The sequence below is a fragment of the Trachurus japonicus genome, chromosome 1 (assembly GCF_045865225.1).
Source record: "Trachurus japonicus isolate A0001 chromosome 1, Traja_1.0".
Taxonomy (NCBI): Eukaryota; Metazoa; Chordata; class Actinopteri; order Carangiformes; family Carangidae; genus Trachurus; species Trachurus japonicus.
This window is the reverse complement of record NC_140907.1, coordinates 2244087-2267784: the sequence shown is the minus strand read 5'-3', so window position 1 is coordinate 2267784 and position 23698 is coordinate 2244087. Positions and strand designations below refer to the sequence as shown.

Sequence of the window (23698 nt, the reverse complement as noted above, 5' to 3'; positions counted from 1 at the left end):
AGATATAACTATTTAAGACTTATATTAACACAAATATATCACTTACTTCTGCTTTAAAAGCTGTTTACTAACCAGTAAGTGAGGAACAAAACCAACCATTCAGCCTTATCATTGTGTTTGTTCTGTCTGTATTTGCAGTTTTCTCTGACTTATTGTGTTTCAGTGTGACCTGAACAGAATTGTTTACTGCTTCACAGGTTCCCTTTAAAATGTAGTGCTAAGAACATATCATCCTTTTTGATGAATGTGAGATGGACAAACAGCCAGGCAGCAGACGAACTTAAACTGGCCCGTGGAAAAGCCATTATTGTTTTCAATGATTGTTACATTGTTACATAGATGTTCAGGGAACATCTATGTTCAGGGAACATCTATGTATGGGACAACGGATGGAAATTAGCCTGTGGCTACAATCCGGCTTGTTTACGATTTTATGTTTCGTTCATGAACTTGCACTGTCCCACTTCAAATAAATTGAATTGAATTGAATTGAATTGAAATATCGAGTATATTGCTTTTTCTTGGTGCTGATGCATATACAATTACACTGAGAGTCATGATATAACCTGTTCCACCCCCCACCCCTCTGCACTCTTTCATGTCACATATGCTGAGGCCACTCATTACTTCTACAAATGAAGAAACCATTGTAATCACATCTAATCAGCATGTACACATACTATATATCCATCTAAAGTTGTGATGAGTCTTGTTAATCATCTTAATAAACTTATGTGTCCTATTTTTGAGCTGTGTTGGTGTCTGGTATATTTCTGTGATTTGAGTTCTGCCTGGGCTAAAAATCAAAAGGTAATGTCTGGGAAAATCTTCAAATACAATTTAATGAAATGACCCCTCATATCCCTTATATACAGTAAACAAAAAGAGAGATTTATGGTACAGCTGTACAAATTTTGTACTAGTGCATAAAGATTTAACACAAAAATAGAATATATTTGCTCCTTACAGCATGATTACCATGCCTGATGCAAAAGAAGGGGCACATACAAACTCATAACACACTAAGTTTACAGCCTACGAGGCATTTGGTGTTAGATTTCAAAAAGTAGCTGTACCTAAAAAGAGCAGGTATCCCTGAGAGGGGCTAAAACATCCTTGTGAAAATATAAACTTTTATAAGCACTTTGAGCTTTGATTCACACAATATCAACTTTTATTTCAACAGTTTTAACATCTATGCTAAAAGAATTCTAGACTGTTAGTGAGATAAAATGCAAATCGTTCTTATGTTAATGTCCAAGGTGGAAAACTGTGGTGTCTAAAGTCTTAAAAAGGTCCTTGAGTGGTGTCTCTGCCACATTCCCATTCACCGGCTTCCGCTCCTCTGATGTGCGCGTCAGTCTCGGTTGCGTGCGCTGCTGCATCAGTTGCACCACTGGTTTGAAGGGCAGGGTGTGTGAGCCACAGTTTCTCACCTGAGGGCCTGTAGTATCTGGACCCCCATGGGATGATCCACCTGTTGCCTCCACAGAGGTCAGAGGGGTCTGAGATGAGGGCTGGCTCGCTGTCCAGTCTGGAGCTGTTTCATCAGGGGACTGGGGGTCAGGTGATTGAGTCTGAGGCACAGAATATTCACAAAAAAACAGGGGAAAGATTAATAATGTTATCAGTGACCACAAACTATCCAGAGGCATCAAGGCTGGGCAATCTGTTTGAATACTACAGCGTCATACATATGAAGAATGGCATTTGTAACCCTTCTTTGCACTGTGATGAAAAAAAAAACAGAAAAAAAACAAAATACATGTTATTAGTTTTTATTTTCATCTATGTACAGTCATGGCCATACATATTGGCACCACTGTGCTTTTTTCAGATGATGCCCCATTTCTCCCGGAAAATCACTGCAACTACAAATGTGTTATAATTAGTTATAATATATTTTTTTTGGTTTGCAATGGAACAACACAAAAACTAAGGAACAAACACACATCACCCCCCACTCTCATCCACCCCCATTTCTTACAAATTCCAACAGTTCATTTTTTGAGTTTTGTGTGTATAATGTCAGATTTTATTTTTATACTTGACTTTTCTTCAGGTTTTGTGTTGTTTCATTGCAAACAAAAGAAATATACTTGTAGTTGCAACAATTTTCAGGGGCATCATCTAAAAAAGGGCAGTGGTGCCAATAATTTTGGCCATGACTGTATGTGTAAGAAAATGGCTAAAGGTAGAGTATTCCCAACTATAACAGGCTGTTCAATAGAGAAAGTACCACAGTCAAATATGGTTTCACACATTGACTGGCATGGTTAGTTGGTTAGCTGCCCTGATTACAGTAAGAGAAGTTGATTCTCATGTTTTGTTTGTTGCTTTTACTCACCTGCTGCTGCGTGGAAAAGACGCACCCCGTGTTGCTTTTCTTCATCTTGTTGCTCTCTAGAATACAGGTGAATGAACAGATTGCTGCTAATTTCCACCAGAGTGACAACGCTTTAAAGGGATAGTTCAACATTTTGGCAAATTCACCTATTGCCATAATCCCTAGAGGAGTAGGTTCCTTACCTTTAATTATCAGTGCATGTTGTTTTGAGATCTGCGGGGCAGAGACGCAAGCTGCTCAGTGAACACAATTGAGGTAATGGTACATTGACCCATGTCCCTCATCAAACTCATCAAATACACAATCCAACAACTCCAAAACGCTCTGGTTGATAAGTTGTGACCTGCACATTCACCACGCTATTAGATAATCATGTAACATTACAAGACGGGGGTTGTTTTCGAGGCAAATGCGTAGCCGGAACTACATTCCAGACATGGCTGTGTCGTAATGTTACATAATTGTACATGATTATTATACAGCGTGGTGAATGTGCAGGTCACAACTTGTCCATGAGACAGTGGACCTGTACCGTTCACCTCCATGTGTTCGCTGCATCTCTGTCCTGCAGATCTCACATGCAACAACATGCACCGATAAATGAACCTACTCCTATGACTATAGGGATTATGGCAATAGGCGGATTTGCCAAAATGTTCAATTATCCCTTTAAAACAGACATGTTTTTCCAACAGCAGATATTGATTCCCCACATACCTGAGGACAGACGGGACTGCATACTGTCTTGCTGCTCTTGTTGGTACGGGCTCAGGCTCAGAAAGAGACTCTTCAGAACTGAATTTGCATTGGCTGACACTGTGCGTCCTACAAAATGAACAAGGCATTAACCACATATTTCAGCAACACAAATCGGCCTTTCAGACTAGTAGTTATATCAATGCGTGACTTGTTCTTACCTTTGGTGGGTGTGACGTCAGGCGGCTGCTGAGCCTGCATTGTAGGTGGATCTGTACTGTGACAAGGACTCGGACTTGAGGACACAACAGGATTCACCTGTTTTGTAGTTTGATTTACAGGTTCAGACAAAGCATCTTTAATTTTATGTTTAGGACTCTGGGAAAACCCTGGAAATGGTGGCCTGCGAGAAGTTTTGAACCGGGGAGGGCGACATGTCTCTGAAGTCCCAGCTCTTTGTTCAGAGACTGATGAATGAGATGTATCAGGTGACTGGTTTGATTGATCTGCTTGAGGTGGAGAGCATGGGTGAGGAGCAGCACTGAGGGGGGCAGCAAAAAGACTGTGGAAGGGTGAGGCCTTGTCAGTTTTAACATCCTCGTCTTTACTTCTGTGGCGTGCAGGCTGCGGAGCGGGACAGGAGGGTTTAATGAAGTCTGGAGTTGGCTTCATAGTATCAGTGACGGGGCTTTCAAAAAGGCTATAAAATGGACTTTTCTGGATCTTACCACCACTACGAGTCATTTTACTGCTGCTCTCTGTTGTGGTTTGACTGACTGGTTTCCCTGAATCACTAGTCTTAGCAGAGCTGGTGACAGGCTCAGCAGGAACAGCAGCTCTAGTCTCGGAGAAACCAGCCGAGGGACACGCAGGTTTTACCGAGGTTTGTGAATTTGAAGTGCGTCCAGAGAGACGGGACTTGGGCTGTGAAGGATGTTTGGGAGTTAATTTCACATTTTTGCTCTGGGTGGGCGAGAAGGGAAGAGAGCCTTCACATTTGTAGTTCACCAGCAGGTGTGTGCCTCCTTTTCTTCTGGGCAACACAGAGTTGTCTGCCCCTGTGGCAGCGGGATGCAACTTCACTTCATGGGAAGGTTTCAGGGACGCTGGTATTTCCCCACCTAGTTTCTTGTGATCCTCAGAGGCCAGAGTGAGATTTGGGTGAGTCTTTGGAATCTGATTAGTGTGCAATTGAAAAGATGACTTGCTGTGTAACATTTTTTCTTGGGGTTTATCTACTTCATTTCTTCGCAGCAGAGGATCTGAAAGCTCTTTATAGTCCATTTTTACGACATTGGATACGATACGTGCAGTGGAAGGTGTAGCTATGTGGCCAAAGGTAGAGCTTCCGTTTGACTTTAAAGACCTGACAGCATAATCAGAGTTAAGAGAGTCTTCACTGTGAGTGCAATCAGAGGGAGGTGCAGGCTCTTGATTGGCAGGACTTGTAAAGAAACTAGGGAACGGTTTATACAGCTGAGGTCCGAGCACGGCTTCCACTGAATAACAAACTGGCGCTTTGTCAGTCGGGTCAGCTGATGGGGGGCTGTGAGGCGGGCCGCTGTCTGATGCCCGGGGTGGGACAGCCGTCTCCATGACAGCAGACAGCTCTTCAGTCTGACATGACGAAGCTTCCTGCTCAGTGTTTACCTTTCCACTGTTGTAGAAGCTCGGCCTGAAAAATACAAACATCAGCTGAAGGTTAAGTCACAACTTGTTTGGAGGGTTAATTATTAGATCAATCAATGCAAGAATTAAACTGTTGCCTTTTCAGAATCACAGTGAAAGGTTGGTATGTGTGTGTGTACCTGAGTGACTGTATTAGTGTATCAGGGGACTGGTTTTGCTCTGTATTCTCAGGCTGGTCTGTGTCTGCTGGTTGACCTTGAGCTTCCTCTTCATCTTTTTTTGCAAGCTCTCGGAGATCCTTGTCCCGTTTTAACGCCTGCAGAGACAGGTAAACCACACAGCAATGAATATAAAACATGCAAAGACATTTTTTAAGGCAAGGTTTTTTTTATAGATACCTGTATAGTATACCCCGTACTTAATTATGTCTATTTGTGGTTTTGATTATTGTTAGACATTAACTGTGATGTTTGAATTAAGCATCATATTATGATCCCTGGTTTGTACATCTTTATTTATTGTGAAATTATGTGCTTAGGCAGTGGGCTTCGTTGTTTAAAAGTCAAACTGTTTTGACTGGTCTGACTCTTGGGGCCACCGTATGTTGGATTACACCACACCTACTGTAACATACACTGCCCTGATTTCATCAAGTGATTCGACCTGAGTCAGTCAGAACCAGCCAATCAGATTCATGCCTCTATTCTACAATACAACTGGGGAGCAGTACACCAGTATGTGAAGCTTTTTTTCTTTTCTTTTTTTATATTTTTTGGGCTTTTTATTGCCTTTAATCGATAACACAGTTGAGAGAGAGAGAGACAGGAAATGGGGAGGCAGAGAGGGGGAATGATAAGCTTTTTTTCTTTTTTGCATTTGTCTCCTGATTGGATGTACATGCACTACTTTCTTAAACATACATACCTCATCCAACAGTTGTTTAGTGACCTCATTTAGTGGATCATGGGAAAACTTGCACTCTGTTCCCTGAGAACACTGTCCTCTTGTATGGAAGAACTTGCAAGGAAAAGACTGTGCAGCTTTGTTAAAGGAAACATCAGCCATTCAACAGCCTCCAAAAGTCATCACTGAAAGGAACTTGCGATAGGAAGATGTACAATTAATTTCAATGAAATCAAAGGATATTGTGCATGTATGGACAGGTCTCCGCTTTCATACAGAATCCTAGGATGTAGAATTTGCAGACCTCTTTCAGCATATCATTGTAACCCTTAATGTGCTCCAGTTGGCATTCGCCATCCTGAAAACAACAATAAAAAGGGGGAAAAAAGCGGCGTTAGCACCCGATCGTACATGAAATTTAAAGGGATACTTCACCCAACCAGTTTTCTACTCACCGTCATGCCAAGGAAGGGTTCGGAGAACTTTCTGAGTTACGGATGGGAAATCTATCCCTATATTCACATAATTCGATCGTGGACACTGTCGATCGCCGATAGGCGATCCAATCGCGGGGGGGGGGGTTGCAATCACGTCAGCTTTAAAAAAAAAAAAAAAAAAAACTTGCTATATAGTTCCGTTCATTCATCTCCGCATAGCGCTCACTCTCCGTTATTGTCGTCCACACACACAGACAAGCGCGCATGCATGACGCGCGGGTCGGGTTTTTTCTTCCAACCCGCGGGTCCCGCATCTATGAAGTATTTTGACCCGCCCCAGTCCGCCCCGCACCACCGCATCTATTTTCACAACCCGTCCCGCCGCTATTAAACGTCAGACAGCGGCTTTTTACTTTGAAAGGGCAGACAGAGGCGCTGTGTTGCCGGTAGCTTGTCAGTGTGGAGCTGGTGAGGAGTGGGAGAGTCACAGTGCAGCGAGTGCAGCAGCCGCGGCAGCCGCCGCCTCTCACTCTCCCCGGTCTGCTCTCTGTGAAGCCAACACTGCTCTGCTGATGTGCCCAGCCGCCGTCTCACCCGGTTCCCTCACACCTCCGCCGGCTTTCCCGTCAACATCAGCGCACCCCTGATAACACACTCTGGACTTCATCATCAGTGTTTTTAATGACCCGCCCCCCGCACAGCCTGCATCCGCGGCATGCACCTCCGAAAAAAAGTGAGAAGGAAAAAAAAAGATGCAACAGAGTGTGTAATTAATAGTTTAATATTCACTCCTCTGTTGCACAGATCCAAGGGCTCTGTATGCAGACATGTTGCTCCACGAAACATTTTTCAAGTAGCTACCTAGAGCGCAGGTTCTAGAGATTATTTCTTTAACATCTTATGGCAGTAAATTAATTAAAGATCACCTTAAAGATCGCCATTTGAAAAATAAATCACGATCGTCCCTTCGATCGCCGATATTCGATCCGATCGAAAATCACTCCATCCCTACTCTGAGTTATCAAAACACTTTTGGAGTTTCAGGGGGGGTCCGGCTGGCAACAAATTTTCATATAATGGCGGCGGATAGAGCTCAGTTTTGAATCGTCCAAAACACACACTATGAAACATCCAGATACCTCCATACTGCTCGTCTGTACTGACCCAAGTGTCCTGAAGCTGCGAGTGTGACATGAAAAAGTTGTGCGCAAGATTTGCTGTGAGATGTTCGTTCATCGTTGTAAACCATTGGATGTATGATGGTAAATGTAACGGAGGGTCCGGGTGCACTCACTCACCAATAAAGGACGTGCAAACCTGACTGCCAAGCGGTCATTGATCTCTTGGCACAACAGTTTGCATTGTCGCCCGCCGTGCAGGAGACCAGGGTTTGAACCCTACCTGGGGCAGTCTGTACCAAAACACAACGCAGAGGGCCAGATTAACACTAACTGGGTTTCCATCCAAATGTATCGAATTTAAGAGCAAATTTTGTGAAAATGCGCAAAAAGCAAATGCGAATTTATGCCCATTTCCATTCGTTATTGTTTTGCGATTATTGGGAGAGGAGGAGTGCGCCGTGAGATTACGTCATAAGAGAGCGTGAATGTATCCATGACAACAGTTGACACTCAGCTGACAGCTGACACTCAACATCATGGACAATTTACGTACTTTCCGGACTAGAAGCACAGGTAGCTATAGCTATAATCCGCACCAGCTATATTTTAAAAGAAAATACACTATAGGCCGCACTTGAATATAAGCCGCAGGTTTTCATGTTGTAACATGAGATATTTCCACAGAAAGACAGTAGGGAACTGTGACAGTCCGCTCGCTTTTCCGCTGTTTTGGTTACGTTCCTCTCCTCCATATGCATTTGTTGACAATGAAGCCGGCGATAAATCAATAAATGGAGCGGTGGATAACGTTACATAACATATACGATGTTACGACGTGTGTGTTTGTGTAGTCTTAACCGTCAAAAGATTACGGATTACGGAGCGTGTTTGTGTTGCGGTGTGAGACGAGAGCTGGGAGACTGCGTCGCTCTCCATTTGTTTGAATGTCGCTGGGTGAAGTCCAGCAGCACTTCACCCACAAACTCTGGCTCAATTCGCATAACCTGTTTCCATAACAAAAAGTCGCATTTTCCTTTTATCAATACGCTGACAAATCCACCCCCCCAAAGCGTAAAAACTTTTATGCGCATTTACTGCATTTTTTCGAATTTCCGGCGTTTCCATCCAAGTATTTATTCGCAATTTTTGAAAATGCGAATAAAAAAAGGTGGATGGAAACGCAACTACTGGCTACATAAACACGTTAGAACATCTCGCAGCAAATCTCTATTCACAAACATCAACAGAGCCACTGGGAGCTACTACTACAAGGCTAAAAACAGAGATCACATTATATTTTTCCAAACAACCTTTTTATGTGGCGACTTCAAGACACTTGGGTCAGTACAAGCAGTATGGAGGTATTTGGATGTTTCATAGTGTGTTTTTTGGGCGATTCAAAACTGAGCTCTATCCACCGCCATTATATGAAAACCCGTTGCCAGCCGGACCCCCCCCCTGGAACTCCAAAAGTGTTTTGATAACTCTGAAAGTTTTCCAAACCCTTCCTTGGCATGACGGTAAGTAGAAAAATGGTGAATTATCTATTTTGGGTGAAGTATCCTTTTAAAGTTGTCCATTTTTGCAGTAACCTACCTTGATGCACCTTCCCCAAACGTAATGTCGACAAACCAACCGCCCCTCCACTAACAATGTATTAGTGTTTTTGAACTCGTCTGTCATGAATCTTGTGCGTTTTTCTTGGACATCCTGGGAGGAAAGATCAACATGGTAATCAGATGTAGAAAAAAATACCACTTAAAGACGTTGGGTGCGTTTTGATTTGAACGTGCAACAGAGGTGTCCTTACTCAAACTCTCTCCTGTTTATAGCACAGTTAAACTGGACACTTTATAACTGATCTGAAGATCTCTTCTACCACTACAGTAGGTGGGCATCATGCAAGTGTCCTTCATTCATTATTCCAATAGATGATAATAGATAATATCTATTCTAATAGGTTTTACCTGCTTCCTATCTCTGTATTCACTGTGTCCTCCACCTCTTCTGGTTCTGGTTTGATGCTGTCCACCTCTGTTCTTATCTCTCCAGTTATTCCTTCCATGTGGGTTTTTGTGCTCCTCTGTCTTCGTCTTCTGCTGCTGTTGCTTGGTCACATTGCGGTTACATCCAGCTTTATAATTTTGACCTCTGTTATATATGTTATTCTGTCCTCTTTTATCACTGGGGTTATGTATCCCTTCTTTGGTGAATCCAAAACTTGTAGGTTCCCCATCGAAGGGTGTAGAATTACTGGTCCAGTCTGTCTGGCCTTGATAACAACTCTGTGGGAGGAAAATAAACAAAAGTTAAATGTTCTGAGAATGTACACGTCAGGTTCATCATAAATTATGTTTGACAAGTTCATAAAAACTTCTGCTGTTGATTAACAGCACTTTAAAAAAAATCCATAATTAATTTCTATTCTGTGGATGTTGAGATCTATTAGTCTGATCTTTAAGATCTGTTCAGTCACAGGTTTTGTAATTCTCAGCTGATCTGTTTCATAATGATCCTGTCCTACAAAAAAAGCCCAGATCAAAAGGCAAAGTAATTCCACACACTGTTTTTGTTTGTCCTTGTCATTGTTAATATTGCAAAGCTTTACATCTAATTTAGTGGTGCAGCCACTCAGTGTGTTTTGCCTGATGAAGGTCGTTTAGACCGAAACGTTGCAGCAATAAATATTCGATGAAGCAAGTTATTCAGTGTGCGGGACTCCACTTTCTTTTCGCAGCAACTCAGTGTAACATGAGAGATCAGTCCTGAAGAAAACACAACAAGCACATACAGATTCAACATGTTATGCTGATGGAACAAAGAGTCCAGTTCTCACTAGAGGTGCGCCCACCTTCTTGACAGGTCCATCCTGCGGACCCCGCGCCTTCCTCTTCCTGCCATCGCCTCTCTGACCGTTCCCCCTCCCGTTACCGTGACTGTGTGTGACAGCCCCTTGTCCAGGACTCTTCACGTGCTCCTCGACGGCAGACAGTCCCTTGAACAGGTTTGCAAAAGCCATTTTATTTTTTACTTAGTTGCCCATTGTAGAAAAATAAAATCCCCGAGGAGTTGAGGGGTATTTAAAGAAAAACAGATTTTGAAGCAACGACGAAGTAAGGAGATGCTCGCGCCACACAACACTGGCTCGTGCACATAAACTTCAAACGGAAGCCGCCCAGGTCTCCTCCGGTATCAGCGGTCTCTGCCGGTGTGCTGACTACATACGGTACTTCAGTTTGACTGCAGCTGCGTCCACCGGTTCACATCATGACTCGCATGGCTCCATACCTCCAGACTTCATAGTTTACTGCCTCTTCCGTGTTTGCGACAGACGTCACGTCCCTGGACTCGACCATGTGGTCTCGTACCGGTCTCATGCAGCTGTCGCCATCTAGAGGCCGACGTTTGTATTGCCTATTTGTTGACGTCGGTAACGTAATCGCTAGGTGATCTACAGTTAGTAGCTGCCTCCCTTTAATGCTCAAATGTAATTTGAAGAAAAATGGTTTGAAAGTGTTCTATCAAAACCAAAATTAAGGACTATGCGGATTAAATCTAACTTTATGCCTGAATTGAAGTAAAGGATCTTTAGTTGCACAGCTGAGTTCTGGTAGCCTATTCCTCCTCTGGCCATTGGTCGATTTAAAGATATTCCTGTGAAGAACAGAAATATGTGAAATGTGTGAGTTAGATGAAGTGGAAAATGAGTCTCATTTCCTTTAGTATTGTACAAAGTATGATGATTTGAGAGAGGCATTATTTCATGAAATCCATAGACAAAATCCTGAATTATTCTGGTGCTCTGATGAACAAAAACTGGAATGGTTGTTTAATTTGAATGTGTTGAATTAAGACTACTAGTTGTATCTCTAAAGCCTGGAAAAGAAGACAGGAACAATTATTTAATTAATCTCTGATGATTTCCTTTGAACCATGGCTTTTCTTTTCTTTCTTTTTGAACCCCTGTTTGTTTTCTTATTTCTTTGATGATGTGCTCTGGTCCTGGTTTGTTTTCTTCATGTTTTATAAGCCCATACAGAAGTATGCATTACACAATAATAACATTTAATTTATTAATTCATTCATTGTAATAATTTGTCAAGTGTCTAGTATAATATTGGACCACATGGCATTTGTTTAAGAAAAAAAGACTGTTATGTTGTTGTTGTTTTTTAAGTTCACTGAATAAATCATTCACATTAAAAAGTTTTGTATTGTCCAACAATGTGTCATATTGTGATCATTTTCATTTGTCAAATGGTTTTCCCTTTGCATTAATGATAGAATTACTGCAAGGACATGAGGGATTTGGAATTAGTTCAAATAGGCAGTATAAACGTTGGGCTCATATTTGATGCCAAAATGTTTTGTATACAGCCTGATACTCCTGTGATGCACCTGGGATGATCTCAACACCCCTGACATCAATAAACTTGCGTGATAAGAGTCAATCAATGAGAGGCCTTTCACACTGACACAAGCAAAAAATGTGCCTGACCCCAGCCCACGTGCACACACACATAGCTCTCTCTAAAAAGCCTGTGCACAATCAAGTGATTCCTAATAATTATCACGTTATTACTGTAATTTAATCATGTCTAGGCTGTTATACAGGCTATAATTTATTTATTTATTTATAACAGGAAACAGTTTGGACTTGAATTACTCACTAACTTTACACGTAGGTCTACCCTCCAGGGCCCTTTTTGTCCTGAAATTAAGTAACAACAGCTCTCCTCCTACAAGGAGATAATCAATGAGCAACTCAAACACCAGTCACAGAAACTCTGGATTTCAATTTGATGCTAATATCAAGAGAGATTAAATTAAAAATAAATGGGATTAAAATGCGTGTCTCCTTGGCTGAACATACTCAACCTGCCATCAATCAGCCACAATGATAAAGCCTCAGACATGTTAAAAGGACGAGATAGTAGGCGGACTTTGTTCCTCCACATACGAGGCTGTCCCTGCTGTATCTGGCTCAAAGTTCAGGTCACGCACACAGTTTCAGTATTGCCTCTGTGTTTGTGTTGCCCATCATTGTCTGAGGTTTGAGTCTGTTCGTGCTGAGCTTCAACATGACCCGTTGGGCCCTTCTCGCTCCCCTTCTGCTCCTGCTGGGCCTCTTCATCCACGGCGCTGTCAGTCAGGAGGCTGAGGACTCGACTGCAGCAGCAGCACCACCACCGCAGGGCCAGGCCTCTGGTGGCACGCAGGCAGAGGATGAGGACGAAGACTGGGGAATGGGCTCTCTCAGAGGCGGCTTTGAGGCCGTCGGCAACTACTTTGACTCAATGCTGGAGTTCATGGGTGGACGGGATGGAGTGTGCCAATACCGCTGTAGATATGGTAAGTCTGTGACAGACAAATGGGATTATGCAGTGTGGTCCAACGTTTAAATCATACAGATATTGAGCTTTTTCTCTGTCACAGTGATCCAACAATTTGGATTCTTTCTCTCTTTTTTAGTCATATTTAAATGAGGATAGAGCCAGAAATGTATTATAGTTTAGTCTTGGAATGATCTGTTATAGCAGGTAAGACATGACAAGACATTTCAAAGGGCGGGGTCAAGTTGATGTTGCTTCCAACAATGAAACATTGGATCTTTTTTAAGTAAAAATGACCATATAATATATTTAACCTAGTAGTAATTAAATTAGGCCTACTGCATTGTCAAAATAGTTTTCAATACTGTTTGGATAATCTATTTGTCCTTTGCCTTTAAATTAGCCACTGAGATGACTGAAGATAGATGATAAATCCTCAGAATATATATTTAAATGTTGAGTGTCTGTATATTGCCCATTTATATTTGTATTCAATTATGTGAACAAATGTAACAATATTCCCATAGCAACCTTAAAAGACTTACTTCAGATGATGTGGTAAACTCTTCCACTTATCATCTTTGTTATCATGGGAGCAGGCCTAGAGGTGGACTGTGACCCCGGCATGATAGGAGAGGTGACTTAGGAATGTGTCAAATATATCATGTATGGGATATGAACCAAACAAGGAGACCATGGTTCTCCATGTGCAAACACAGATCTACTTTTAAACCCACATAGTTATCAAACAGGAACCACCAACTCACCACTGTCTTTGCTTTGGTTCCCCTCCCAGGTAAAGCTCCTATTCCTCGCCCTGGCTTCCAGATGCCTGAACCTGATGGATGCAGCTCCTACTTCTTTGGCCTCCCTATTCCAGAAGGGGTAAGCTTGTTGCCAAAATGATTTTTCACATAACTGCTCCTGGTTTATTATTGTTATTTATATATATTATTTATGTATTTCTGACCTCACCACCTCCCACTATAAAAGGTCTTTAGTCGTCTGCAGAACTTACCATGTGTGAACTCCCCAGATGTGTATATAGTCCACATTTCATCACCTCTGTTTTTTGTGCCAGATGGACATGGGCGTCCCTGCCATGACCAAGTGCTGCAATCAGTTGGATATGTGCTACGACACCTGCGGCTCCAACAAGTATCGCTGCGACTCCAAGTTCCGCTGGTGCCTCCACAGCATCTGCTCTGATCTCAAGAAGAGCCTCGGCTTCGTGTCCAAAGTTGAAAGTCAGTGACCTTTTAACCTTTTTTTTCTATTCTCTGCAAGTTATTTTCTGGTTTTTAGAACCATTCTGTCTGACATTTATCTTTATAGCTATACACTAGTACAGTGGTTCTCAAAGTGGGGTCTGGGGACCCCCAGGGGTCCTTGAGAGGGTTCAAGGGGTCCCAAACTTTTTCTCAAAATTTTACCACATTTTTCCCCCAGAAACATTACATTTGTTTTCCAAAAAATCATGCCACTGGCAGTAATTTGAACCTACATTGACTAAAAAAAGTAATGTTATTCAGTCTCAGACCAAATATTTCTGTATTTCTGGTGTTTGTTTCAAACTTTTGTCCAATGGGGGGTCCATGGTCTAATTTGTGTTAGTTTAGAGGTCCTTGATGTAAAAAAAAAAAAAAAAAAAAAAGTTTGAGATGTTTATGTATTTTATAGTATATTTTATATAGTATTTCTGATGATTCACTGAAACTAATATGCTGAAGTTCTAAACTACCGGATGTCAAACATCCCCTTCATTTTTATGTTCTGCTCTGTGTGCTGACTGATATTTGTGTTTGTGTCACTCACTTTGTCTCCTCAGCCTGTGAAACAGTAGCAGACACCTTGTTCAACACAGTGTGGACACTAGGCTGCAGACCCTACATGAACAGCCAGAGGGCAGCATGCTTCTGCCAAGGAGAGGAGAAAGATGAACTTTAAATAAGATTCAAATCCAAACCAAGCTTCCTATTTATATAACAGTATCAACCAGACCAACGCATCGGATGATGGTGCTCTGTGCTCAAGTGTTGCCAAGATTGTAGTGGAACTACGTGTGTAACTTATTTGGAAGGTTGTGTTGTGGTTTTGTTCAAAGCCGTCATTTCACTTTGTAACAAATTTTGGATGTCATTGTTAAAACTTCAGCTGCACACTGAGTTGCAAATCCAATCTCTGTTTGTTTGTTTCTTGTGTTTGCATCTATGCTGGCTGTAGCTGGTGTTAGCAACTATACAGACAAATGGTTCTGGGAAGAAAAGGGCAAAATGCCTGTAGCTTAAACTCCACTTTCCACTTGTTTCCAGTTCCCTTTTGAACATTGAGTCATGTCATAAAAAGGACAGTCCATCATATGAATAAATGGTATCTCCACATATTAAAAAAATATATATATACACACAGGTAATACTCAGAAAATTAGAATATCGTGAAAAAGTTCATTCACTTCCCCATGATTGCGAACTGTACTGAACCAGACAGAGAGCTTTTAAAGGCTCAGGAACCCTTTGCAGGTGTTTTGGATTAATTGGCTGACAATTTGAGCTACAACATTGAACTTTTTCACGATATTCAAATTTTTTGAGATTCTGATTTTGGGGTTTTCATAAGCTGTAAGCCATAATAATCAAAATTCTAACAAATAAAAGCTTGAAATATCTTGCAATGCCTGTTATGAGTCTAAATAATATATTCATTTCACCTTTTAAGTTGAATTACTTAAATGAATGAACTTTTTCACGATATTCTAATTTTCTGAGTATTACCTGTATACTGTGTTAGTTTGGGCCCATTCACAGCCGTTTATCTCCTGTGTCTCTGTCCACTACTATGAGCTGGTGTGGCTAACTGGAGGAGAGCAGAGAACTGTCTACTGCAGACATTATACTGAGGGCCCATTTGCACCTCATACAACCACACTTCCCAAAACCTGAACTATCCCTTTAAGAGGAGTTTTTGTATTGACCATTCAAATATACATTTCCTTCACTTCATTTTGTCCTTTTAGACTAACACAAAAAATGTAAAATCAGTTTTTCCTAAAAATCTGCAATTGTGATCATCTAGTGAATGATTATTCAAAATTAAGGGGGATAAATCATAAATATTAGTTTTAAATGAACAAAAAAAAGCTTATGCTAAAACAGTATTGTGTCAGTATAAACAACTCCAATTTTTAAAGACTTTTTTACTCAGTGTGGAAATAGCCATCAAAGACTGAATACTTACAGGCTTGATTTATGACATACAAAAATATCAATATATTTCATCTGATGACACCAGAGCCTACAAAATAGACTTTGCCACCCAAATTTAAGGATGAACAGTAACATAGTAACAAAGTAGTGATTTACATCGAGCTGAAATTATCAATTCCGTCTTGCACAATCATATTATATTTTTGAAGAGGATACAATTATTCAAGAACTCAGCACAAACCTGGAAATATGACCATAATTCATAAAGGATCATGTCACTCACTAGAACCTTCATGTGTAATTAATGAGTGTAAACTTTAACATGAGGTCAACAGGATGTGTCGGGCTCACAGCAGATTCAGACTGAAGACCGTCATGACACTCCACGGGTGTACTGAAATAGAAAAAATAAAGTAAATCAGATGAGAACGAATGACAGTTACTGAACGTTTCAACCACATTTCATCACACAGGTTCATGAAGAGTGAAGTTCAAAACACTCTCCAAATTCACAGTAATTTCATTGTTATGGAAATGTTCATTTCAGTGAAGAAGGGAAAGTGCAGTACAATGCAACTAGGTACATAATGCCTGCTAAATGTGTATTCATGTGGAATAAATTACTATTATTCTCACACAACACTTACTTTAACCAGTCTGAGAGGTCAGGGAGTTGACTGGCTGTGGCACTTTCTGCTTCACCTTCTGGTTAAACGCTTCAAGCTACAAAGACAAGGACATAATTCATGCATTAAAACAACTGTAGCTGCAGTGCTATGGGCAGTCACTCAGTATTATCACTAACACACTTGCATTGAAATATATTGTGATTATGATCATATCACAAGGTGTGTTTAGAAATAACAGTGGCACAGCCCCCCTACTCACTGTTAATATATGAACCTGTGCATTATTTGAATAGCTTTGTATTGAAGGCACAATAACAGGGTACGTTTATACAATTTTATATAATATATATAGTAGGGGGTCCCTGTTCCATCTCTCCATCAGTTTGGGGGTCCTTGGCCTGAAAAACCTCAGATCTAAGTCACGATCATCACTTAAAGGGATACTTTACCAATTTTCTACTCACCGTCATGCCAAGGAAGGGTTTGGAGAACTTTTGGAGTCACCAAACCGCTTTAGAAGTTCCAGGGCGGCTTATTCAACTTATTCATGTGGCGGCTTCAGGACACTTGGGTCAGTACAGACGAGCAGTATGGAGGTATTTGGATGTTTCATAGTGTGCTTTTTGGACGATTTAAAAGAGAGCTGTGGTGACGAGTACGGTGAGTAGAAAATTGGTGAATTATCGATTTTGGGTGAAGTATCCCTTAAACAGTGACTGAGCTGATGGCCCTTTGATGACTGTATTGCAATTAAAAACTGAGTGTCTGTGGTGATATCCCTGGGGAAAGTACTGTGTTAAGTTGCTGCTACTGCAAATGAACATCTCATGATACAAAAAAAAACATCTTTCACTAACCTTTTTCCTCAGGTTCACCTTTATTTCCTCTTCTGTCGGTTGTCTCACTTCATCTTGTGCCGGTCTGGCCTCCGGCTGACCCCCACCGCCCTGCGAGACCTTCACCTGTGCCGCTGTGTTTTTCATCTGTTTCATTTCTATTGCCTGCTTCCTTTGTTGTGCCTTTCTCTCTTTTAACTTTGCAAACCACACGCGACACTTCTTTACGTACTTCGCCTTCCGTTTGCCCCGTGTGACTTCCTTCAGACAGCGCTTTGCGGCCGTGGTGCTGATGACCCGCAGGCAGCGGCCGCTGGCCGATCCCATCTGGCCCTCGCTCTGAGACAGGTCTGGGTTCACCAGGAGGTTGATGTCGTCGAAGGTGTCGTGGTGAGGGTAAACCATGCCGGATGCCGCCGCAGAGCCAGGAAAGTCGAAGTGGCTGTCCTGTGGATAAGGGTACTCACTGGGATCGAGGGAGATACCCGGTGTATATGTGGAGTAAGAATCAGTAGCACTGTACATGCCACTGCTGTAGTCGGGGTACTCAGGGTACTGGGACACACTGTAATCTGAAAATGCAGAGAAGCCATCAGGGTGGGAGGTGGGGTAAGTCTGTTCTTGTGGATATGGATGACAACACGTAGAAATTTCTTTGGGGTCTTTTCTGTCTTTGTCTTTGTCCAACAGTGTCCGTGCGTCTTTGTTGTTTTGGCTCCCGTCTTCCCTTCTGCTTCCAGACCTTCTCCTTTGTTTAGAGTGTTTGCTGGGAGAGCCGCGATGGCGAGAAGGGCTGGCACTTAGGCTCCTAGAGGTCGACCTGGAGGAGGAGGAGGAAGAGGAAGAGGAGGAGGATGACGACAGTGAATCCTTGTGATTTTTGTGGGGGCCCCTTTGCCGAGCCTCCTGCTCCTCCCTGCCTTCGTGTTTCTTTCCATACAACCTCTCCTGAGTCCTGTCTGCCAGTCGGCTCATCTCCTCCACTTCCAGGCTCAGGCCCAGAGTTTTGAGAATGTTCTGCAGCTGTTCGTGCTGCTCATCCACCTTCGGTTTTTCTTCATCTTCTTTCTTCTTCCTCTTCTTCTTCACTGCTGGGGGAGACTCTGATCGACTGCAGGAAGCCGAAGGGCCGTCTCTTTTGTCATTCTTCTTCGTATCACCAGGTGGGCTGTGTCTCTTATTCTGGTACCTCTCTCTACTAGGTGGGTCGGTCCTCCTCTCTCCACTGCTGCTGTGGCCGTGGCCTGACGTGGAGGCTCCGCTGTTTGACCGCTGACCGGTGCCCAGCTCTGGTCTGTTCCCCACAGCAGGAGTCTGAATTTTCAGGAGCTCCTCACCAAAAGCGAGATCCTCACCGTCAGCGTTGACTATCTTGCTGAGAAGGTCGAAATCCACCCCTTTGTTGAGCACGCTGAGGAAACGCTGGAAGCCCTTGTTGACACTGTGCTCCTCCTCTGATGCTGAGGAAACCCTTTGGCTGGGAGGAGGCAGTGTGACATCAGGGACCTGGGAAACGTCAGACATACAGAGATATCATGTAGTATCAATAAATCACTTCCTTTGTGCATGATTTGATTGAAAGCATCATTGTCAAGCTGAGGGAAAATCATTATGGTGGTGTGTAATTGTCCTAGTCAGTTATATCACAGCTCAACTATGAAAGAACAATGTGAGATCTTCCACAGGTAAGTCTATGAGATCAAAAGTCCAATAATGGCTCTCACTGTGATTGGCTGGAAACACAGTGTGATCAGTGATCAGGCCTGGGTGTGGATGGTGAAACTGAACTCAGCTTACTAAAACATTTGGTTGATGATTTAACAAGGGGGGGGCAATTATTTTTCACATAGGGCCAGGTAGATTTGGATAGCTGTTTTCCCTTAAAGGGATAGTTCACTCAAAATTGAAATTTCACTCATTATCTACTCACCCTCATGTCGACTAAGGGCTGGGAGAAGTTTCAGAGTCCTCCGTGCCTTCTCTGAGTTACAGCGGGGCTCGGCGCAGCACTGCATGTCCATATGACGGTAGCAAACACAGCTCACTTTTCTTCGTCCAAAAAGACACACCAAAAAACATCAAAATACCTCCATAGTGCTCGTCTGTAATGTCCCTCTTGTATTGAAGCCCCAACATGAGAAATAGTTCTGAAAAAAATTAAATAAGTCTACGTATATTTTAAGCTTGTTTGTAGCGGAAGCTCCCAGTGTCTCAGTTCACTGCTTTGCCTGTGTCAGTTTAAATCTCGCGCAATTTGCACTGACATCCAGTTCACGGCTCCGCAAATCGCGCGAGATTCCGGCAGAGCAACACTGGGAGCTTCCGCCACAAACAAGCTTAAAACATATACTTACAGGGTTTCCGCTACATGTAATTGATCGTGGCGCACCGCCACGGCAAAATAAAAGCCGCCACACCTTCAGAATGATGATTTCTTTTTTTTTTTTTTAAATGTTAAAACAATGTAAAGCAGGGTTTCCACTAGGGGTTGCACAGACTAGTCCCCTGCTCCACAATGACGTTTTGAGCTTGACGTCGACTAGTCGCTGATCATGTGACAGTAGGCTACAAGAGTAGCGGCTTGAAACAACAGCTGAGTGCGCTGAATGAAAAAAATAGTTTGTTGTTTATAAAGCTGCTGTACTGTGGACTAATTTCTGTGCGTGAGCTGTCAGTCAGTGTATACAGATTGTTGCAGAGCATTTCCCTCCTCCTGGGATTTTAGTTATGATGGGAAAGATATGAATGATGTCAGGCCCAACACCCCCCCCCGTCGATCAGACCACCCTCGCCGCCACTCTTTAAAAAAATCCTGGAGGAAACACTGACTTATTTAATTTTTTTTTTCAGAACAATTTCTCATGTCGGGGCTTCAATACAAGAGGGACATTACAGACGAGCACTATGGAGGTATTTGGATGTTTTTTGGTGTGTCTTTTTGGACGAAGAAAAGTGAGCTCCGTTCGCTACCATCATATGGCAATGCAATGCTGCGCGGAGCCCCGCTGTAACTCAGAGAAGGCACGGAGGACTCTGAAACTTCTCCCAGCCCTTAGTCGACATGAGAGTGAGTAGAAAATGAGTGAAATTTGAATTTTGGGTGAACTATCCCTTTAAGTTTGACAAATATGCCAAATAAAAAGAAATCAGGAAGGGGGCAAATATTATTTTACAGCACTGTTTCTGGTCTGAAGGCAGTTATCAGTCCCCACATTCCCTCCTGGTACAAACTCAGGTCACGATGCCTCTCTTAGTGTCTTAGTGTCCTAAATCTTATTGTTCCACACTTTCCAGACACAGCTGTGGAACTGATAACTGGAAGTAGAGAGTGCTCTCTGGCGCAACTTCACCAACCCACAAAGTGCATGGAGAGTGGAAACACAGTGGAAAATGTTCAAAGGAGCTCCAGCAACAACTTTATTTGACCAATGCGTTTCAGCTTGTGGCCTTCATCAGGGTCATAGAGAACTGATAACTGGAGCCACACAGGATAACACAGGACAGAGGGGGAGAGAGAACAACAATCGGTACATTCACAACATCCAGGAAGCGTAAATCCTACTCATAAGTTCATGGTCAGTGGGCCAATAGGATGCTTACACACTCCTCTAGTCTACACAACCCATTTTGTCTTCTCATAGGCTTCCTCTGCGTTTGTCATATCTGTGATTCCTCCGTTCTCCTAGGCCAAGCTCAACAAACATCTTCAGTTTAAGACATCCAGGACTGCAGCACATTTCTTCTCTGAACTTCAACTATAGATTTTCTCCCTAACAAACTACAAAACTTACTCTCAAAGTTTATGGAAAGTTAAACTATGACATTTTGGAATTTTAGTTATAAAAATACTCAGATTTCCAGCTGCAAGTGCTCCTTCCAACCAGGTTCACTTTTCACAGGTTATTTTTTGGTAATCTCTGGATACACCTCCATTGTGCTGTGTGAGTTTGTAGCATGGGCTTTCAAACTGATGAAGATGTTCTCTGAATTTGCACTGTGTTTGATTATTAAGAGACTATCTGGTGTGCAGACCAGATATGTCAATGAGCAGACTTCTCCCTGGTCCGAACCAGGAAGAGGAGCTTCCGCTACAAAACAAGCTTGAAATATAGACTTCTTTAATTTCTTTTCGGAACAATTTCGCATTTCGGGGCTTCAATACAAGACGGACATTACATACGAGCAGCATGGAGGTATTTGGATGTTTTTTGGTGTGTCTTTTTGTTACGAAGAAAAGTGGTATCCATTTGCAACCGTTATATGGACATGCACTGCTACGCCGCGACCCCCTGTAACTCAGAGAAGCCACGGATAACTCTGAAACTTCTCCCAGCCCTTAGTCGACATGAGGGTAGCCAATGAGTGCAATTTGATTTTTGGGTGAACTATCCCTTTAATGAATGAAATTTAATGCCGAACTTAAAATTTCTTCTTTACTGACTAGTAAAAAGCTGTTAATGTTAACTTGATAACTGGCAATAGCAGAAACCTATATGTAGTGTCTTTGAACACATGTCTCAACCATGTACTGGTGTCTTTAGTTACTTCATGATGCTGATGTACCTTCTGCTCTATGCAGGTAATTACTGTACGTACCTCAACTACAGCCTGTCTGTTGCTGTCCACATTCAGGACGGCTGCTGCATTCTCAGTGTCGACTTGGAAGTATTTCTGTCTGATGCTGATGGGTGATGAGGTGTCCTCCACACATTTCTGAAAGGAATAAAGAGTTATCTGTACATTGAGATAGATAGATAGATAGATAGATAGATAGATAGATAGATAGATAGATAGATAGATAGATAGATAGATAGATAGATAGATAGATAGATAGATCCCACTGTATCGTATCGTAAGTGATTTCATTACATCATGGTGTCATGGTGAGGACAAACCTCTGTGGTTTTTGGGAGCACACGTGGATCACAACATCTCTGCTTCATCAGTGCCTTCACTCTCTGTTTCAGTGGATGATCTTCAGACAGGCTGGGTGGTTCCATTCTCTTCTTGGGCGACTGGATTCGAGCAGAGAGAGAAGAACCAAGAACCAAGACAGTATGTTTTTCTGGAGGTTTCACAAAACTGGAAAGCACTGTTTTCTATTATCTGATCAACCTCACTATTCCTACTCACCTTCGACAGAAAGTTGACAGAATGCCGCTGCTGCAAAATTAGATTCACTCTGTCTCGGAGACTCTCACCGTGACCTGTAGCTGATTGTTCAGGGTTGTTTACCGACGGTTCCACAGCTTTCAAAGCAATGGCTGCTCTCTTCATTAGTATTCGCTCTTCTATCTCTCTAAGCTCCTGCCGCTTTCTTATCAGCTCTGAATCCTCCTCTTCTATCTCCAGAGGTTCTCCGTCTGGGTCATAAAACCCTGGCTCCTTTCTGTAAAAGTCAGTGGGGGAGGGACCCGCGTCCTTCCATCCCACATTCACCCCTGTGCCGCTGTGTGGCTGCTCAACAGTGTATCTTGTGTATTCACGGTAAGGGCTGCTGTCGCTGTTTAGTCTCAGGGATGTTCCCATGCTGTTCTGAACACAGCTGTTATTTGGGTCCAGATGTTTCTCCAGTCCTCCAAAAGCATTCCCCCAGTCATGTGGATTCATGGTTCAGTCTCTGCTGCACACTCTGTAAAAAGCAGAGACATCAATGAGGGTTAGTCATGACTTTTATTTACTGCACTGACTATACAGTACAGCGACTTTAACACTCTGTAGAAACAAAATGAGGTTGCAAGGTGAACAATCTTCCAGTTTGAGACCACATACAGCTCTGATAGTAACTTACTGCTGGTTTAAAATGCAACTGCTGTAGAGGAAAGAGTTAAAAGCTAACTTAAATGACATTACAACTTGGTTCAACATTCATTATTTGTCTAAAACTGGAGTGAACAGACAGTGAAACTGACTAAATCCTGTGTTGGTGTAGCTAAGCTTAGCAGCTAACGGACTGTTTACCTCCTATGGCTGCTGAGACCAGCCCTGCTCCGGCTGCATCGCGGAATAAAACACGTTACTTTTATCGAGCGTCGACCAGAAAGGCTGTGTGCCTCAATGCGCAGTGAAGAAAACGCACAGGGTTTAGTAATAAGTTTCAGCGGTGGACACAAGGCACAGACGATAGTGAACCGAATAAAAAAAAAGGCTTGAAGTGAAGAGCAGCGAGGGGGGAGGACAGCTCTGTGCCTCCGTGATGGGGAAACATGGACGGTGCAGCGCCGCCTGCTGCACGGAGGACAACCCGCGGCTGTGGTCACTCACCTCTGACAACCACATGAAACATGGCCGTCTGTTTTACACCTGCAGAGTACAGCCAGTGTTCAATGATAAGTAATAAGTTAGTCAAGTAATTGGAAGCTGAACACTCACCCCTGTTGGAACTGCATTGAATTTGTACTGATTTTTTATTTTTATTTTGAATATGCAAGTACAGATACAAATAAAATACAAAATACAAAGGAAGTACCACAAAGACATGGCAGACAAAATATTCAAACAATATGTATGTATATATACACAATACAAATAAATAAAGTTGCATACTCGAAAAGGAGAACAAGT

The 23698-nt window shown here is 42.5% G+C and overlaps 3 protein-coding genes across 5 annotated transcripts; 1 reads left to right on the top strand and 2 right to left on the bottom strand.

Annotated features, from left to right (window-relative positions):
• Window positions 1-1151: 1151 nt before the first annotated feature.
• Window positions 1152-10349, bottom strand: LOC146991110 (uncharacterized). The gene is made up of 10 exons (XM_085776524.1): window positions 9985-10349; window positions 9101-9418; window positions 8730-8843; window positions 5819-5933; window positions 5597-5706; window positions 4852-4988; window positions 3265-4718; window positions 3065-3172; window positions 2348-2403; window positions 1152-1577 (listed from the first exon to the last, which is right to left on the bottom strand). Exons 1-10 carry the CDS (start codon window positions 10150-10152, stop codon window positions 1251-1253), a joined length of 2907 nt encoding a protein of 968 aa, XP_085632650.1. The 5' UTR covers window positions 10153-10349; the 3' UTR covers window positions 1152-1250.
• Window positions 10350-12127: 1778 nt separating this feature from the next.
• LOC146991109 (group XIIB secretory phospholipase A2-like protein) lies at window positions 12128-14644 on the top strand. The gene is made up of 4 exons (XM_085776385.1): window positions 12128-12485; window positions 13263-13351; window positions 13548-13713; window positions 14295-14644. Exons 1-4 carry the CDS (start codon window positions 12215-12217, stop codon window positions 14411-14413), a joined length of 645 nt encoding a protein of 214 aa, XP_085632511.1. The 5' UTR covers window positions 12128-12214; the 3' UTR covers window positions 14414-14644.
• A 1000-nt stretch (window positions 14645-15644) lies between these two features.
• On the bottom strand, window positions 15645-23347 carry LOC146991108 (uncharacterized). 3 transcript variants are annotated; one of them, XM_085775848.1, is made up of 7 exons: window positions 23096-23347; window positions 22268-22766; window positions 22030-22149; window positions 21731-21847; window positions 17156-18640; window positions 16317-16392; window positions 15645-16063 (listed from the first exon to the last, which is right to left on the bottom strand). In XM_085775848.1, the coding sequence occupies exons 2-6, from the start codon at window positions 22742-22744 to the stop codon at window positions 16318-16320; spliced, it is 2274 nt and encodes a 757-aa protein (XP_085631974.1). In that variant the 5' UTR covers window positions 22745-22766; window positions 23096-23347; the 3' UTR covers window positions 15645-16063; window position 16317. The 3 variants fall into 3 exon arrangements, with proteins under 3 accessions (XP_085631974.1, XP_085632062.1, XP_085632149.1); XM_085775936.1 differs by having other exon boundaries at window positions 15645-16060; XM_085776023.1 differs by lacking the exon at window positions 21731-21847.
• Between the last annotated feature and the right edge of the window lie 351 nt (window positions 23348-23698).

What these genes read in the sequence shown, in the direction of transcription:
- LOC146991110 (XM_085776524.1), bottom strand. Translation starts at nt 10,152, where the DNA reads ATGGCTTTTGCAAACCTGTTCAAGGGACTGTCTGCCGTCGAGGAGCAC. An exon ending in ACACTAATACAGTCACTCAG is followed by an intron (nt 4,719 to 4,851) that starts GTACACACACAC and finishes TGTATTTTTCAG; the next exon opens with GCCGAGCTTCTACAACAGTG. An exon ending in TCTTTTCCACGCAGCAGCAG is followed by an intron (nt 1,578 to 2,347) that starts GTGAGTAAAAGC and finishes TCTGTGCCTCAG; the next exon opens with ACTCAATCACCTGACCCCCA.
- LOC146991109 (XM_085776385.1), top strand. Translation starts at nt 12,215, where the DNA reads ATGACCCGTTGGGCCCTTCTCGCTCCCCTTCTGCTCCTGCTGGGCCTC. An exon ending in CCAATACCGCTGTAGATATG is followed by an intron (nt 12,486 to 13,262) that starts GTAAGTCTGTGA and finishes TTCCCCTCCCAG; the next exon opens with GTAAAGCTCCTATTCCTCGC. An exon ending in GCCTCCCTATTCCAGAAGGG is followed by an intron (nt 13,352 to 13,547) that starts GTAAGCTTGTTG and finishes TTTTTGTGCCAG; the next exon opens with ATGGACATGGGCGTCCCTGC.
- LOC146991108 (XM_085775848.1), bottom strand. Translation starts at nt 22,744, where the DNA reads ATGAATCCACATGACTGGGGGAATGCTTTTGGAGGACTGGAGAAACAT. An exon ending in TGCTCCCAAAAACCACAGAG is followed by an intron (nt 21,848 to 22,029) that starts GTTTGTCCTCAC and finishes TATTCCTTTCAG; the next exon opens with AAATGTGTGGAGGACACCTC. An exon ending in ACAGACAGGCTGTAGTTGAG is followed by an intron (nt 18,641 to 21,730) that starts GTACGTACAGTA and finishes GACGTTTCCCAG; the next exon opens with GTCCCTGATGTCACACTGCC.